Source organism: Pseudophryne corroboree, chromosome 11 (assembly GCF_028390025.1).
Source record: "Pseudophryne corroboree isolate aPseCor3 chromosome 11, aPseCor3.hap2, whole genome shotgun sequence".
NCBI classification, from domain to species: domain Eukaryota; kingdom Metazoa; phylum Chordata; class Amphibia; order Anura; family Myobatrachidae; genus Pseudophryne; species Pseudophryne corroboree.
The window spans coordinates 259836249-259852540 of NC_086454.1; the positions used below are offsets into that span (position 1 = coordinate 259836249).

At 44.7% G+C, this 16292-nt stretch overlaps 1 protein-coding gene across 1 annotated transcript in view; it reads left to right on the forward strand.

Moving 5' to 3' along the window:
- The window catches only part of LOC134970143 (inactive hydroxysteroid dehydrogenase-like protein 1), a 76121-nt gene that overhangs the window by 49070 nt on the left and 10759 nt on the right, over positions 1-16292 (forward strand). The window contains exon 3 of the mRNA XM_063946187.1: positions 3382-3609. Coding sequence (XP_063802257.1) covers positions 3382-3609 — 228 coding nt within the window. The remainder of the gene's footprint in view (positions 1-3381; positions 3610-16292) is intronic.

Consider the following 16292-nt stretch of genomic DNA (forward strand, 5'->3'; position numbering starts at 1 on the left):
TGAATCCTTTTGGGAATACAATTTTTTTTTTTTTTTTTTTTTTAGCAGGATTCACCCACCTCCCTTCAAACAGAGCAATTTGTTTGTGTGAAGGTGGGAACGTGACTTTGGATTTCTTTTCCTAGCATAAATAAGCTTTCTCCTGAGGTACAGGAGTGCTTTCTGTAACCTCCAACACATCCCTTATAGCCACAATCATATATTGTATACTTTTTGCCAATTTATGATCTATCTGTCTGGATTCACTATCGTCGACACAAGAATCAGAATCCGTGTCGGTATCAGTCTTTACAACATTTGCAAATGGTCTCTTATGTGACCCAGAGGGGCCGCCAGCATAAGGAATAACAGCATCCTGAAAAATCACATCTTCCACAGATTTTCTCCAGCATGCAGCCTTAGATTCAGACTTATCCAATCTACGGTTAATCAGATGCATACTGTCACGTAGCTCTTTCACCCATGCAGGCTCTTGGTGTGCCGGTAGCGCCACCACATTACACCTCTGTGTCCCTAAAATGGCTTCCTCCGGGGAGGAACTCCCTGCCTTAGACATGCCTCACACTTGTACAGCACTCAGAGACACACTGGGACTTATTTGGGGACAGACCCACAGTAAAATCTGTCAGAGGGACACAGTATAGGAGCAGTCAGCTCACAACCCCAGCGCCTGTATTTAATGTCTGTGAACACAGAATGCCCACTGACATGCAGCGCTCTTTACACAGTAAAACACATTTGTAAAGCACCCAAATTGCTTTGTGCCCCCCTATTTACACCCTGAATACTTGTAGTCAGAAGTGGAGGAGGATTAGCTATATGTCTGCAGCCTGAGGAGAGAGAGAGAAAATGGTGCTGAGCAGTGTGCTGGCTGCCTGAGGAAGAAGCTCCACCCTTTTTACCTCAGAGACTGTTTGTAATATTTATACTGGCGGGGGTAGGGCTGTGCCTGGGCATCTTATGCCCCCTATTAGCCAGTTTATAGAGGTATTTTGCTGCCCAGGGCGCTCCTCCCCCACGCCCTGCACCCTGCAGTGTCTGTGTGTGTGTGTGTGTGTGTGGGCAGCATTGGCGCGCTGCGCTCCCGCCAGCCGTGTCGTACCTCAGCCGTCACTTACTTGATTGAAGTTCAATCTTCTCATACTCGCCTGTCTTCTGACTTCTGGCTCTGTGAGGGGGTGACGGCGTGCTGTGGGAGTGAGCATCTAGACACGGGTAGCGTTCAGTTCCCTTCAGAAGCTAATGGTGTCCTGTCAGCCAGAATCGGAGCCATGAAACTCTGAGGAAGTTGGTTCTGCTTCTGCCCCCTCAGTGCCACGAAGCAGGGAGTCTGATGTCAGCAGATCTCCCTAAAAATAAGAAACCTAACATAAGTCTTTTCAGAGAAACTCAGTAGAGCTCCTCAGAGTGCATCCAGTCGACCTGGGCACATTTCTAAAACTGAGGTCTGGAGGAGGGGCATAGAGGTAGGAGCCAGTTCACACCCAATGAAAAGTCTTTAGAGTGCCCATGTCTCCTGCGGATCCCGTCTATACCCCATGGTCTTGATGTCGTCCCCAGCATCCTCTAGGACGTATGAGAAAATTTGAAAAACGCATGTCAACATTTTGTCATGTCGACCTAGTCCCTGTCAACCTACTTACTGTCAACCAATAGTGGTCGACCTAGACATTGTGGACCTACGTGTGGTCAACCTAGAGACCGGATACCGTAACAGTGTACAGTTGGAAGTGAAGAAAGGAAGGTATGCCAGGCCATCTTGATTAAATAAAATAAACAATGATGTTTTCGTTTACTTACATGCTACAACGTTCTCTTTCCATGTACAAATGTATTGTATCAACTTATTTTGCAATACAAATCACATTGCATCTGCAATAATTGTAATGCACACTGGTGGTGTCACCAGGGACCCAGTTTGCACTTCACTGTGCCCGGTATACAGCTCACAGTCCCTATGGCTGGCTTCTAGCGTTATAGACTGGAGGTAGTTCACACCAAAAGCTATATTTACTAAACATTTATAACCCTTTTTCTGTACAAAAATGAGTTTATCACTGTTTTAACCAATTTACTAAACAGGTTACTGCTGAGAGATCATAGCACAGGTTGATTACTTTGTCTAGGTGGATAGGGAGAACTACTCTGTGCATAATTACATTATTATGTGCATTGTAATAAAACAATTATAGTAAATGGTTATTACTACTGTTCAAGACCTATAATCACAGTATACATATTGTAATAAAGGTACATGCTGATAATTACTCCAAGATTGAAGAGTGAAAATGTATAGTTGCATGTAAATACAAAATTAAAACAAACTAAAACTTTGAAAACCATCTTATACTGTCACAAGTGAGGCAGCCATGTCTTTTATTTACTAAAGAAAAAAAAGTAGATACTGTAATTGAGTAAACAAGAAATGTGCTACTGACATTACGGGATTTGTTCAATTTGCCGGCTGTCAGGATACCACTGCCGGAATCCTGACAGACAACAAAACCGCCAGCCGGAATCCCAGCAAAACAGGACTGTTCCCACTCGTGGGTGTTCACGGCTCTTTGCACTCGCCCCGCTGCCAGCATTCTGGCGGGCGAGATGCCGATGTCGGGATATGGACAGCCGGCATCCCGCCCGCCGGTAAATCATACTGAATCCGACATTACAGCTACTCTGTCTCAATCTGCACCAATATTCAGTGGCCTTTATTGTACCAATATGCAACACCACCATATAAAGCAATTAAGCAGTCCTTTCATTGTCCCGGCAGTGAGTGTCCCTAAGTCATACTTACCTACTTTTGAAGTCTCCTCCTCTCCAGGAGAATCCTGGAGAGGAGACTCTGCAGGTCACTTCAGGGGCGGGGTTACACATCATTTAGCCCTGCCCACTCCATACAGAGCTGTAAATCCCAGGTGTAATCTTCTCATCCTGCTCGCTTCACTAGTAGGTGGGATGCTAGAGATCTGCCCACTCTTCCATGTGGGTGTGGGGGACTGCCTGATAAATCGTCAGTCTCCCGCAACTTGCAGGAGAGTAGGCTAGTATGGTCAAAGTATACTAGCAAAGTCCCACAATGTATCATAGATATTGCCACATAGACCTTTGTTTTTTTTGCAGTGAATGACAACCTGCATTCTCCATGGCCGTTACAGCTATGTAAGCTTCTTCTGCCCATTTATTTAAACTCCAGATCAGGCTGCATTAATACTGATTGTGCAAGTCTGCACTAACTGCAGGAGTCAGCAATACCTGAACCAAGCAGCATGGGGCAGACTGAATTTAGCAATCTACTGTATGTACATTGAGAAGGCTGAGAATATATGCAGAGAGCCAATAGACTCAGTAATGCAATTACATCCTCTTCTTTTTCCACAGTCTTTTCTGGATCGTTTCACTAGAGCTTTACAGTATGAATATTCCTCCAAAGGGATATTTATACAGAGCCTGACTCCTTTCTATGTGGTCACAAAAATGGTGGCGTATGCTGATTTCTTTACAAAAAAGTCCTTGTTGGTTCCACTGGCTAAAGAATATGCACATAGTGCGGTGTGCACCATAGGGAGATCACTGAGGACTACCGGACACTGGTCTCACTCCATCCAGGTAAGCACTGTACATGGGAAAGGGTAACATGATGGGAATATAAGGGGCCTGGTGTAATGCAGTGTGAGAGAGGCGGAGCTCTGAGATTCCGGCCAAACTCATACGTTTTTTTAAAGCGGCAAAATTTTACAAGGCAAAACCAACCTGACCTAATGTGTCAGTGGGGCATAAGAAGCAGGTCCAGAGGTGCAAACCAGGCCAATACCTGGAACACAAAGAACGATATGGAGACACAAAATGCTCCAAGCATGGCCACCTACAGGATACAAATGTACCTGTTAGCAGGGACATGGAATGCAGGCACTGAAATCTGCAAAGTGTGAGCCGTTTCACCCAATGGGTCAGATGTATTAACCTGGAGAAGTGATAAACCAGTAATAAGCGCAAGGTGATAATACACCAGCCAATCATTACGGATTTGAAAAATAACAAATAAAATAAATGATTGGCTGGTGCATTATCACCTTCCACTTATCACTGCTGTATCACTTCTTTATACCTTCTCCAGGCTTAGGCCCTCATTCCGAGTTGATCGGTCGCAAGGCGAATTTAGCAGAGTTACACACGCTTAGTCTACGCCTACTGGGAGTGTATCTTGGCATCTTAAAAGTGCGAACGAAGTTTACGCAATATTGCGAACAAAAAAAACTTAGCAGTTTTAGAGTAGCTCCAGACTTACTCTGCCTGTGCGATCAGTTCAGTGCTTGTCGTTCCTGGTTTGACGTCACAAACACTCCCAGCGTTCGCCCAGACACTCCCCCGTTTCTCCGGCCACTCCTGCGTTTTTTCCGGAAACGGTAGCGTTTTCAGCCACACGCCCATAAAACGCCGTGTTTCCGCCCAGTAACACCCATTTCCTGTCAATCACACTACGTTCGCCGGTGCGAACAAAAAGCCGTGAGTAAAAATCCTTTCTTCATAGCAGAATTACTTAGCGCAGTCGCAGTGCGAACATTGCGCATGCGCTCTAAGCTGATTTTCACTGCGATGCGAAAAAAAAGAACGAGCGAACGACTCGGAATGAGGGCCTTAATACGTACATCTGCCCAATGCGTCTGATACACACCCAGTTATAACTGTAATTGCTAAAATCTTATAGCAGCACTACAGTTTACTGAACACGTGTTTTACAAAATAAAGCAAGATACTCATTATGAGGAGGGGAAGGCTCCAGATATGTGTATGCGTTTTGTTTGATTTGCATTTAACAGGCTCCAAGTGACTTGGAAATCTCTTATCTACAGTTTTCTGACATTTATTGTAATATGTAGAATTGTATACTGAGTTTTGGGGCATATTTTGTACTTGCAATGAAGGCGAACTTACTACCTATGCAGAGTTGGTTTTATGTCACATTTGCAGACAACTCTGCATAGGTAATAAAATGCTAATTTTTCTAAGGGTACAATTTACATTTGTGCTTAGATCAGTAGTTCCAAAATTGGGGTGCCTTGGGGCACAAACTGGGGTGCTTTGGGGCAAATGCAAGGGAGCCTCGTGTTGGTAGTCCAGGACCAACTCAAATTATTTATGGTCAATATAATAGGCAAAACCAGTGCTTGTGGCTTCCCTAAGGATGACGTATAAACACAATTTATTTTATTTGATATTTTTATTCTGAATTTCTCAATAAAAAACCTTTAGCCTACGGGTGCCATGCAAAATATATTACATTATATTATACTCTAGGGTGCCGTGGCTCACATTTTTTGGAACCACTAACTTAGAAGCAAACCCTAAATATTTCAAAACACTACTAACATTTTTTGTATATCTATAACCCATTTGCCACTTAGGCTCAGCACGGCTGTGAGAAAGCTTATTTGGCAATTTCAAGCTTGTCACAATCCAACAACACATTAGTTGTTTTATTAAGAATTACCCACACAGATTACACTTAGCTTTAGTGAGACGACACTGAGTTTTCAGAATGTTTAAAAAAATAAAAAATAAGAATTTACTCACCGGTAATTCTATTTCTCGTAGTCCGTAGTGGATGCTGGGAACTCCGTAAGGACCATGGGGAATAGACGGGCTCCGCAGGAGACTGGGCACTCTAAGAAAGAATTAGGGCTACTGGTGTGCACTGGCTCCTCCCTCTATGCCCCTCCTCCAGACCTCAGTTAGGGAAACTGTGCCCGGAAGAGCTGACACAATAAGGAAAGGATTTGGAATCCCGGGTAAGACTCATACCAGCCACACCAATCACACCGTACAACTCGTGATACTATACCCAGTTAACAGTATGAATAATAACTGAGCCTCACGAACAGATGGCTCATAACAATAACCCTTTAGTTAGGCAATAACTATATACAAGTATTGCAGACAATCCGCACTTGGGATGGGCGCCCAGCATCCACTATGGACTACGAGAAATAGAATTACCGGTGAGTAAATTCTTATTTTCTCTGACGTCCTAGTGGATGCTGGGAACTCCGTAAGGACCATGGGGATTATACCAAAGCTCCCAAACGGGCGGGAGAGTGCGGATGACTCTGCAGCACCGAATGAGCAAACTCAAGGTCCTCCTCAGCCAGGGTATCAAACTTGTAGAATTTTGCAAACGTGTTTGATCCCGACCAGGTAGCAGCTCGGCAAAGTTGTAAAGCCGAGACCCCCCGGGCAGCCGCCCAAGAAGAGCCCACCTTCCTCGTGGAATGGGCTTTGACTGATTTAGGATGCGGCAGTCCAGCCGCAGAATGTGCAAGTTGAATCGTGGAGCAGATCCAGCGAGCAATAGTCTGCTTAGAAGCAGGAGCACCCAGCTTGTTGGGTGCATGCAGGATAAACAGCGACAAGAAAAAACAATATATACAGCGCTTAGGAAACTGGATATGGAAAAACCAAACAATATATTTTATTGTATAGAATTTGTTGCAACACTTAATCTAAAACTTCATAGATGTACATCAAATATATAAAAGAATTTTATGCATAAAAGAAGTATGTGTGTATGTATATGTATATATATATGTATATATATATATATATATATATATATATTAAAAATTTGGGCAAGCACAGCACAGCAATTAGTCTGGTATATTACCATGCAAGAAGTTGAGCAGTCAGTTGGTGTGTTTACTCCAAGGAACTTATGCCACAGTCCTGGGGGCAATTTACAATGCTGACAGATGAAAGTCCACAAAATTTCTTAGGACAGACCTTTGGAGTCTGTAGTGCCCAATTTCTCTTAACCAATGCGTTTCATGGTAATGTACCAGACTAATTGCTGTGCTGTGCTTGCCCAAATTTTTAATATATATATATATATATATATATATATACACACATACTTCTTTTATGCATAAAATTCTTTTATATATTTGATGTACATCTATGAAGTTTTAGATTAAGTGTTGCAACAAATTCTAAACAATAAAATATATTGTTTGGTTTTTCCATATCCAGTTTCCTAAGCGCTGTATATATTGTTTTTTCTTGTCACTCTCAAGGGGTAACTACCCCTTTCTAACAGCAACTTTAACGAGAAGCATCCCATCTTAACAAGCGCCGAATTTATTACCTTGGTAATTCCCTTCTCCACAGGATAAACAGCGAGTCAGTCTTTCTGACTCTAGCCGTCCTGGAAACATATATTTTCAGGGCCCGGACTACGTCCAGCAACTTGGAGGCCTCCAAGTCCCGAGTAGCCGCAGGCACCACAATAGGTTGGTTCAAATGAAACGCTGATACCACCTTAGGGAGGAATTGGAGACGCGTCCTCAATTCTGCTCTGTCCATATGGAAAATCAGATAGGGGCTTTTACAGGACAAAGCCGCCAATTCTGACACCCGCCTAGCCGAAGCCAAGGCCAAAAGCATGACCACTTTCCACGTGAGATATTTTAATTCCACGGTCTGAAGTGGCTCAAACCAATGTGATTTTAGGAAATCCAACACAACGCTGAGATCCCAAGGTGCCACTGGGGGCCCAAAAGGGGGCTGAATATGCAGCACTCCCTTAACAAACGTCTGAATTTCAGGCAGTGAAGCCAGTTCTTTTTGAAAGAAAATAGACAGGGCCGAAATCTGGACTTTAATGGATCCCAATTTTAGGCCCATAGTCACTCCTGACTGTAGGAAGTGCAGAAATCGACCCAGCTGAAATTCTTCTGTGGGGGCCTTCATAGCCTCACACCAAGCAACATATTTTCGCCATATGCGGTGATAAAAGCTAGGAAAGATGTGACAGCAAAGCATTATCAGCGTAGGAATGACTTCATCCGGAATGCCCTTTTCCATCAGGATCCGGCGTTCAACCGCCATGCCGTCAAACGCAGCCGCGGTAAGTCTTGGAACAGACAGGGCCCCTGCTGTAGCAGGTCCAGTCTGAAAGGCAGAGGCCAAGGGTCCTCTGAGATCATTTCTTGTAGTTCCGGGTACCAAGTCCTTCTTGTCCAATCCGGAACGATGAGTATAGTTCTTACTCCTCTCTTTCTTATTATTCTCAGCACCTTTGGTATGAGAGGAAGAGGAGGGAACACATAAACCGACTGGTACACCCACGGTGTCACTAGAGCGTCCACAGCTATCGCCTGAGGGTCCCTTGACCTGGCGCAATATCTTTTTAGCTTTTTGTTTAGGCGGGACGCCATAATGTCCACCTGTGGCCTTTCCCAACGGTTTACAATCAGTTGGAAGACTTCTGGATGAAGTCCCCACTCTCCCGGGTGGAGGTCGTGCCTGCTGAGGAAGTCTGCTTCCCAGTTGTCCACTCCCGGAATGAACACTGCTGACAGTGCTATCACGTGATTTTCCGCCCATCGGAGAATCCTTCTGGCTTCTGCCATCGCCATCCTGCTCCTTGTGCCGCCCTGTCGGTTTACATGGGCGACCGCCGTGATGTTGTCTGACTGAATAAGCACCGTCTGGTTTTGAAGCAGGGGTCTTGCCTGACTTAGGGCATTGTAAATGGCCCTTAGTTCCAGAATATTTATGTGTAGGGAAGCCTCCTGACTCGACCATTGTCCTTAGAAGTTTCTTCCCTGCGTGACTGCCCCCCAACCTCGGAGGCTTGCATCTGTGGTCACCAGGACCCAGTCCTGTATGCCGAATCTGCGGCCCTCTAGAAGATGAGCACTCTGCAGCCACCACAGCAGAGACACCCTGGCCCTCGGGGACAGGGTGATCAGCCGATGCATCTGAAGATGCGATCCGGACCACTTGTTTAACAGATCCCACTGAAAGATCCTTGCATGGAACCTGCCGAATGGCATAGCCTCGTAAGAACCTACCATCTTTCCCAGGACTCGCGTGCAGTGATGCACCGACACCTGTTTTGGTTTCAGGAGGTCTCTGACCAGAGATGACAACTCCTTGGCCTTCTCCTCCGGGAGAAACACCTTCTTCTGTTCTGTGTCCAGAATCATACCCAGGAACAGCAGACGCGTCGTAGGAACCAGCTGCGACTTTGGAATATTCAGAATCCAGCCGTGCTGTTGTAGCACTTCCTGAGATAGTGCTACTCCGACCAACAACTGCTCCCTGGACATCGCCTTTATAAGGAGATCGTCCAAGTATGGGATAATTATAACTCCCTTCTTTCGAAGGAGTATCATCATTTCGGCCATTACCTTGGTAAATACCCTCGGTGCCGTGGACAGACCAAACTGCAACGTCTGGAATTGGTAATGGCAGTCTTGTACCACAAATCGGAGGTACACCTGTTGAGGTGGGTAAATGGGGACATGCAGGTACGCATCCTTGATGTCCAGTGATACCATGTAATCCCCTTCTTCCAGGCTTGCAATAACCGCCCTGAGCGATTCCATTTTGAACTTGAACCTTCTTATATAAGTGTTCAAGGATTTTAAATTTAGAATGGGTCTCACCGAACCATCTGGTTTCGGTACCACAAACATTGTGGAATAGTAACCCCGTCCCTGTTGAAGGAGGGGAACTTTTATTATCACCTGCTGGAGGAACAGCTTGTGAATTGCCGCCAGCACCACCTCCCTGTCCGGGGGAGTAGCTGGCAAGGCTGATTTGAGGTAACGGCAAGGAGGAGACGTCTCGAATTCCAGCTTATATCCCTGAGATACCACTTGGAGAACTTAGGGATCCACCTGTGAGCGAACCCACCGGTCGCTGAAGTTCCGGAGACGGGCCCCCACCGCACCTGGCTCCACCAGTGGAGCCCCAGCGTCATGCGGTGGATTTAGTGGAAGCAGGGGAGGATTTCTGTTCTTGGGAACTGGCTGTATGGTGCAGCTTTTTTCCTTTACCCCTGCCTCAGGGCAGAAAGGACGCGCCTTTAACCCGCTTGCCTTTCTGGGGCCAAAAGGACTGTACCTGATAATACGGTGCTTTCTTTGGCTGTGAGGAAACCTGGGGTAAAAATGTTGACTTCCCAGCTGTCTCTGTGGAAACGAGGTCCGAGAGACCATCCCCAAACAATTCCTCACCCTTGTAAGGCAAAACCTCCATGTGCCTTTTAGAATCCGCATCACCTGTCCACTGCCGAGTCCATAATACTCTCCTGGCAGAAATGGACATTGCATTTATTCTAGATGCCAGCCGGCAAATATCCCTCTGTGCATCTCTCATGTATAAGACTACGTCTTTAATATGCTCTATGGTTAGCAATATATTGTCCCTGTCAAGGGAATCAATATTCTCAGACAGGGAATCAGACCACGCTGCTGCAGCACTGCACATCCATGCTGAAGCAATAGCAGGTCTCCGTATAGTACCTGAGTGTGTATATACAGACTTCAGGATAGCCTCCTGCTTTCTATCCGCAGGCTCCTTTAAGGCGGCCGTATCCTGAGACTGTAGTGCCACCTTTTTTGACAAGCGTGTGAGCGCTTTATCCACCCTCGGATGTCTCCCAACGTACCCTGTCCTCTGGCGGGAAAGGGTACGCCATTAGTAACTTTTTAGAAATCACTAATTTTTTTTTATCAGGGGATGCCTATGCTTCTTCACACACTTCATTTAACTCATCTGAAGGGGGAAAAACCACTGGTTGCTTTTTCTCCCCAAACATAATACCCTTTTTAGTGGTACCCGGGTTAATGTCAGAAATGTGCAACACATTTTTCATTGCCGTAATCATGCAACGGATAGCCTTAGTGGAATGTACATTAGTCTCGTCGTCGTCGACACTGGAGTCAGACTCCGTGTCGACATCTGTGTCTGCCATCAGAGGTAGTGGGCGTTTTTGAGCCCCTGATGGCCTTTGAGACGCCTGGGCAGGCACTGGCTGAGAAGCCGGCTGTCCCACAGCTGTTATGTCATCAACCCTTTTATGTAAGGAAACCAAAGAAAAAGATAGCAGCGCTATTCAAACTGTTAAATATGAATTCTAATGAGAAGGATTGAGTGATAATAAATTTTTCAATTTTAATAAAACATAAAAATTAGGCCTCAATAAAAATTGGATACACAATCCAAAGACAATTAAAAATGACAGTTATGGGTCAAATGTTTGTAACCGCCTATCACTTTCACATCCGTTCCTATTAGTAAAACTGGATCATAAAGCAGATGGAGACAGGCTGACGGCGCAGCCACACCAATACACTTTACCCGAAAGACCGTTAGAGGTGTAGTCCCTTTTGAGTGTCTCTGATGTTTTACTCAAAACCAGCCAGGTTTGGGATCCTCATTAGAACACGGTGTCCTCTTTATGAAGAAAGGGTGGATGGTGTTTCCAGTTGTGTAGGAATTGTCTAGTTTCCTCTGCAGATGGAAGAAAGTCCAGTAATTGGTCCGGATGTGATATGGCAGTATGAATTGGCGTAATTTATTGACCCAAGTAGCCTCCTCCTGACGCGTTTCGCTGCAGGAACTGCAGCTTTATCAAAGGTGACTTAGGTATATAATGTGTTTAAGTATGTGATGTTTACTATTTTAATTACATACCCCCGCGACCCGGAAGTACTACAATAGGTAGGGGTCGGTTTATAAGAAATTGATTCGTTTTTGGGTTTAATTCCTCCAAATAATAAAGCGTAGTTATCTGAGTCTGTCCGAGGATTACATTTAAAACATATAGAATGGTAAATATAATTGTTTTTATTAGTAATTTTACTAAATGGAAGGATTGAGTGAACAGCTGCATATTGTATGGTAATCACCAAGGGTAAATATCTGGATAGCTGCCTACCTAAGTCACCTTTGATAAAGCTGCTGGTTTTCTTTTGGTTTAATGTTGGGGTTTGACTATCCCCAAATGTTATAGCAGCAGCATTAGCAGTGAGTCTGTTGCCAGCAGCTCTCACTGAAAATAAAAAACCTAATAAATACTTTCTTTACTAGGAGCTCAGGAGAGCCCCTAGTGTGCAACCAGCTCGAGCCGGGCACAGATTCTAACTGAGGTCTGGAGGAGGGGCATAGAGGGAGGAGCCAGTACACACCAGTAGTCCTAATTCTTTCTTAGAGTGCCCAGTCTCCTGCGGAGCCCATCTATTCCCCATGGTCCTTACGGAGTTCCCAGCATCCACTAGGACGTCCGAGAAAAAAGGTTATGCTCATTGAAATTGCAAGACAGTGAATTAAAATCAAATTTATTTTTCAACAACTGACAAAAGAGGAAAAAAAACACGTGTGGGAGACTGTGCACTGTTAGCAATATTACTTACTTATAGAAATTAAACTTTATTTGTTTAACATCGATTATAATAATGGGCCTAATTCAGACCTGATCGTAGATGTGCTAAATTTAGCACATCTACGATCAGCTTCCCTGACATGCGTGGGGACGCCCAGCACAGGGCTAGTCCGCCCCACATGTCAGGCCCTGCCCCGTCCCACACCGATGATGCTTTTATACTTGAAGAGTAGCTCCCTACCAGCGCAGCTCCTGGGCTGGGTGCTGGCAGGGAGCTACTCGTCACTGTGTGGGTCGCAGCGGCTGCCTGTCAATCAGGCAGAGGCGATCGCAGGGCTGAGATGGCCTTCGGCTGTCTAGCATGTGCCGGCGCATGCGCAATTCAGACCTGATCGGCTGCTATGCGAAAACGCACAGCACCGATCAGGTCTGAATTAGGCGCAATATCCAGTGCAGATGTCTTTCTTTTTTCAATATTTTGTGGTATCTGCCCTGGTATACTATTGACAATGCCTATTCTATACCTTGAATAAAACACTCTAAAAGGCTAAAGAACACAGTACGCAATTGGCGTATGGAATACCGTAAGAGTACGCACGTAGCGTAACGAACGCTTAGCCGTGGACGAGACGCACGAGCGTCACGTTTGCTCACGGCTTAGGGCGTAAAGGCAAGCACGCTATAGGCTGCCGACTGACGTAATGATACGCTATCAGCGTAGTGGACGCTTGGGACCACGAGGAGATCACAAGCGGCGCTGACGCTCACAGTGTTAAACCTTTAAAACAATACCATAAACAATGTACTTATACTGTAAACCCTTGTGCAGTGATAAGGTGTAAATGCAACACAGTGTAACCTTGTTAGTTTAAAAGCTGTATGAGCGTATGTGACTCTCAGAGAACCCCTTAGCAATATAATAAACACTCAAATACCGGTCTAAGGGTCTAACGCCTTTTAAGGAAATGAATGAACGTTCAATCGCAAAAGAATAATACAATACAAGTTATACACTACCAAGATCATAAAATACCTAACCGGATAACTACACATAAAATACACTACAGATACAGTTACATTTAAAGGAGGGGAAGGAGAGAGAGAATGGCATATAACATTAAATAAGAGACAATATGGTTGCAGAGAACTTACGCACCAGGGGAAACAATCGCAAGCGCCTTTCTGGATATCCAGCTCCCGATTATCAGCAATGAGAACCGTTGAAGAGAGTAGAGAGCTGGCCCAGATCGGCTTGTCTTTATATACACTTACACACAGTACAGTGCAATGGTCCCTACATTCTTATTGTTCATTGGACACAGGAATTCGTCTCTGCATTATAACAAAAGGTCATAGGTTGGTTCATACAGGTGGGCTGTGACTATTTCAAACTGCTCAGGTGGGAGGGAAACTGGGTTTCCCGCCGCATGGGTAATAAAGTGCAAATATAGTAAATGTCCATAAACTTCTTATGTCCATAACTATACGCACGAGCGAGTAATCCGCTTCAAACCAACACCGGAATATTGCTAATTATATTCTCTTCCGATGGATACTAAACACCACTGTGTAACCCCTGTCTGACCCTTCGTATCAAACAAAGAGGAATCTCTCTGTCCCCGAACATGCTATATTAACTAAACTTTCAGATTCTATCAAAGGGACCATAATCTACAAAATACATTATATGACTAAAATATGTTACGATTGAGTCGCCCGCTAGACGCACACAAACTCTACCGTAAATCCGCATACCGCGCGTCCGTGAGTGCACGCGACCGCGAGTATACGCACGCACGGGAGAGCTCATGCGCCCAGCGGGCACACGCATGAGGTGCATATATGGCAGTGTGTAGTGTGATATTTTTTTGACTTTGACAGTCCACCCTTTGGCAGTCACCAATAACTGCCACTTCCTAAAACAGTTCAAAAGAGAAAAATATATGTCATGTATAATACATTTCTATGATTGGGTAGGGGAGAAGAGGAGAAGGTGGGAAAACGGTATGACCTAGTGAGATAGCAGAAGCATGTGTGTATGAATCCATGTTTGGGGGGTCATGTATCATCGTGCCGTACGTGTTTTAAATCAAGCTTCGAGGTATTGCGAAGTATACATTTGAATTCCTTCTTATCCCGTGGTACGGGTCTGTGGATGGGCTGTCAAACTTTACCGATCTCTTTTCGGCTTTTGGTTGCAACAAAATGGGGGAGCACATTTTAGTTGATGATACATGAATAGGGGGATATGTGAGTGCTGATATCTGTGCCTATATTCCCTATCGATTATGTGTGTCATTACATGAAGGTTGTAGAGATGAAGATAAGAAGCAATTATGGTAAATGCAGTGATAAACTATGTGAGTTTAATGTACATTTGCCGATTGAGGTTTTGTCTTGTGTCTTGTCTTGTCTCGATGTACATGTTGACTGTAGTCTCCTTGGGCCTTTGCCAAAGTGCGAGCAAAAGCTTTCTCAATGTCCATAGACTTACAAAAAGTGTTGGGCTAGCGTAAAATTAAAGGTACTAGGGATATGGGGGTCTATGGCATAGTCCATCAGTTGTCTGTGTAAAAGGTTGTCAAATTCTTCTTCCAAGCGGATGTCTTTGTACCTTGGAGGGAAACAAAGGAGAAACGGGTGAAAGAAACGGACCGTGGAATCACATTTTCATCACAACATTGTCTCTATCGTTGGGTCATAAACCAAATCAGTCGTTGTTATTACAGTATCTTCACTTCTTAAACTCATCACTCGGGCGCTACGTTTACACTTTGTTAAAACCCGAACGCATCTAAATATCAGACCGACCACTATGATGACACCCAGAATACACAAAAGAAATTTCCCTACATCCATGATAATTCCTTGAGTCCATTCTCCTAAACCAGAGAACCAATTTCGTGGGTTCAACCATGACACCCAACTGGTCAGCTCATTACCCACAGCGGCAAGGGTGAGATTGTGTTTCCTTCGGAACTCCCATTTTAATTGCAAAATGTCATCCATCCTTTTGTCTATGACCTCGACCGGGTCCTCGGTGCTGTTTGTAATATATGTGCAGCACTTTATTCCATACTGAGTCGCTAGGGTAACACAATACCCGCCTGTCACAGCTGTGAGATAATTGAGAATCATCCTATGCTGAACCAGTTCTGTTTTATAAGCTTGGAGCTCCCTTCCGGTATACCTGAATGTGTCATCATACATTTCAGTGATATTGTCTAATAAATTTGCAAGCGCAGATATATATTTATAATTTATCACTCCTCTGGCGGTACGAGTGATATCTAACGCGATTAGGAATTGAATCCCGGTGGATTCATGGATCAGGTCAGAGGCCGGATGCTCTGTTCTTTCTATCAGGTGCCGTTTAACGATGTGTTCGTAATGAGTGTGAGTATAAGGAGCTTGGGCACTGCGGTGAATATCCTTCATTTTAGTGTGGGATACGGTCATTACCTCAGGCAGTACTTTTCCAATGTAACAACCCTTCTGAGTTTGGGGCAAGCCACTTATACGCCTTCCTCCCGCATATGAAATATGCATCATCGGGGAGAACATATGGGACGGAGTAGGACATTACCATATTACACATTTTCCATATGAAATCTCCTAACCCTAATTCTCCCATCTGTTTAGTACACGTATCAGTTTGTACGATATGTGCACAGTATCCTGGTGATACCTCTCCAACTCTCATGGTCCTACTTCCTAGGGTATACCTATATCGGAAATATTTTCCGCTACCGGCTATGTGGCGTATAAGTTCTGTATCTGTAGGCATTCTATCGGCTCTGTATGAAAAGGTCATGGTTTGGTTATTCCATGACACTTCCCAATTTCCCGGCTTTCGGGGATTGGAAATGTTAAAACATACTAGGGATCTATCCACATGATATTGGTGGAGCTTCAAACTAGGAGGACTGGAGATATTAAACCTCCTGTCCACCGGCCTCCCACCACTTAGCTCAAGTACCTCCCCTATAGTTAAAGGGAAGGGCACTAATCCTGATTTGCTATGGCCTTGAGGTACTTGAGAGCATACCCAACAATCTGTCTGATTTAACACTTTACCCACTAAGGAGTGATAGTCACTCAATGGATGCCGGTCCATGTGGAT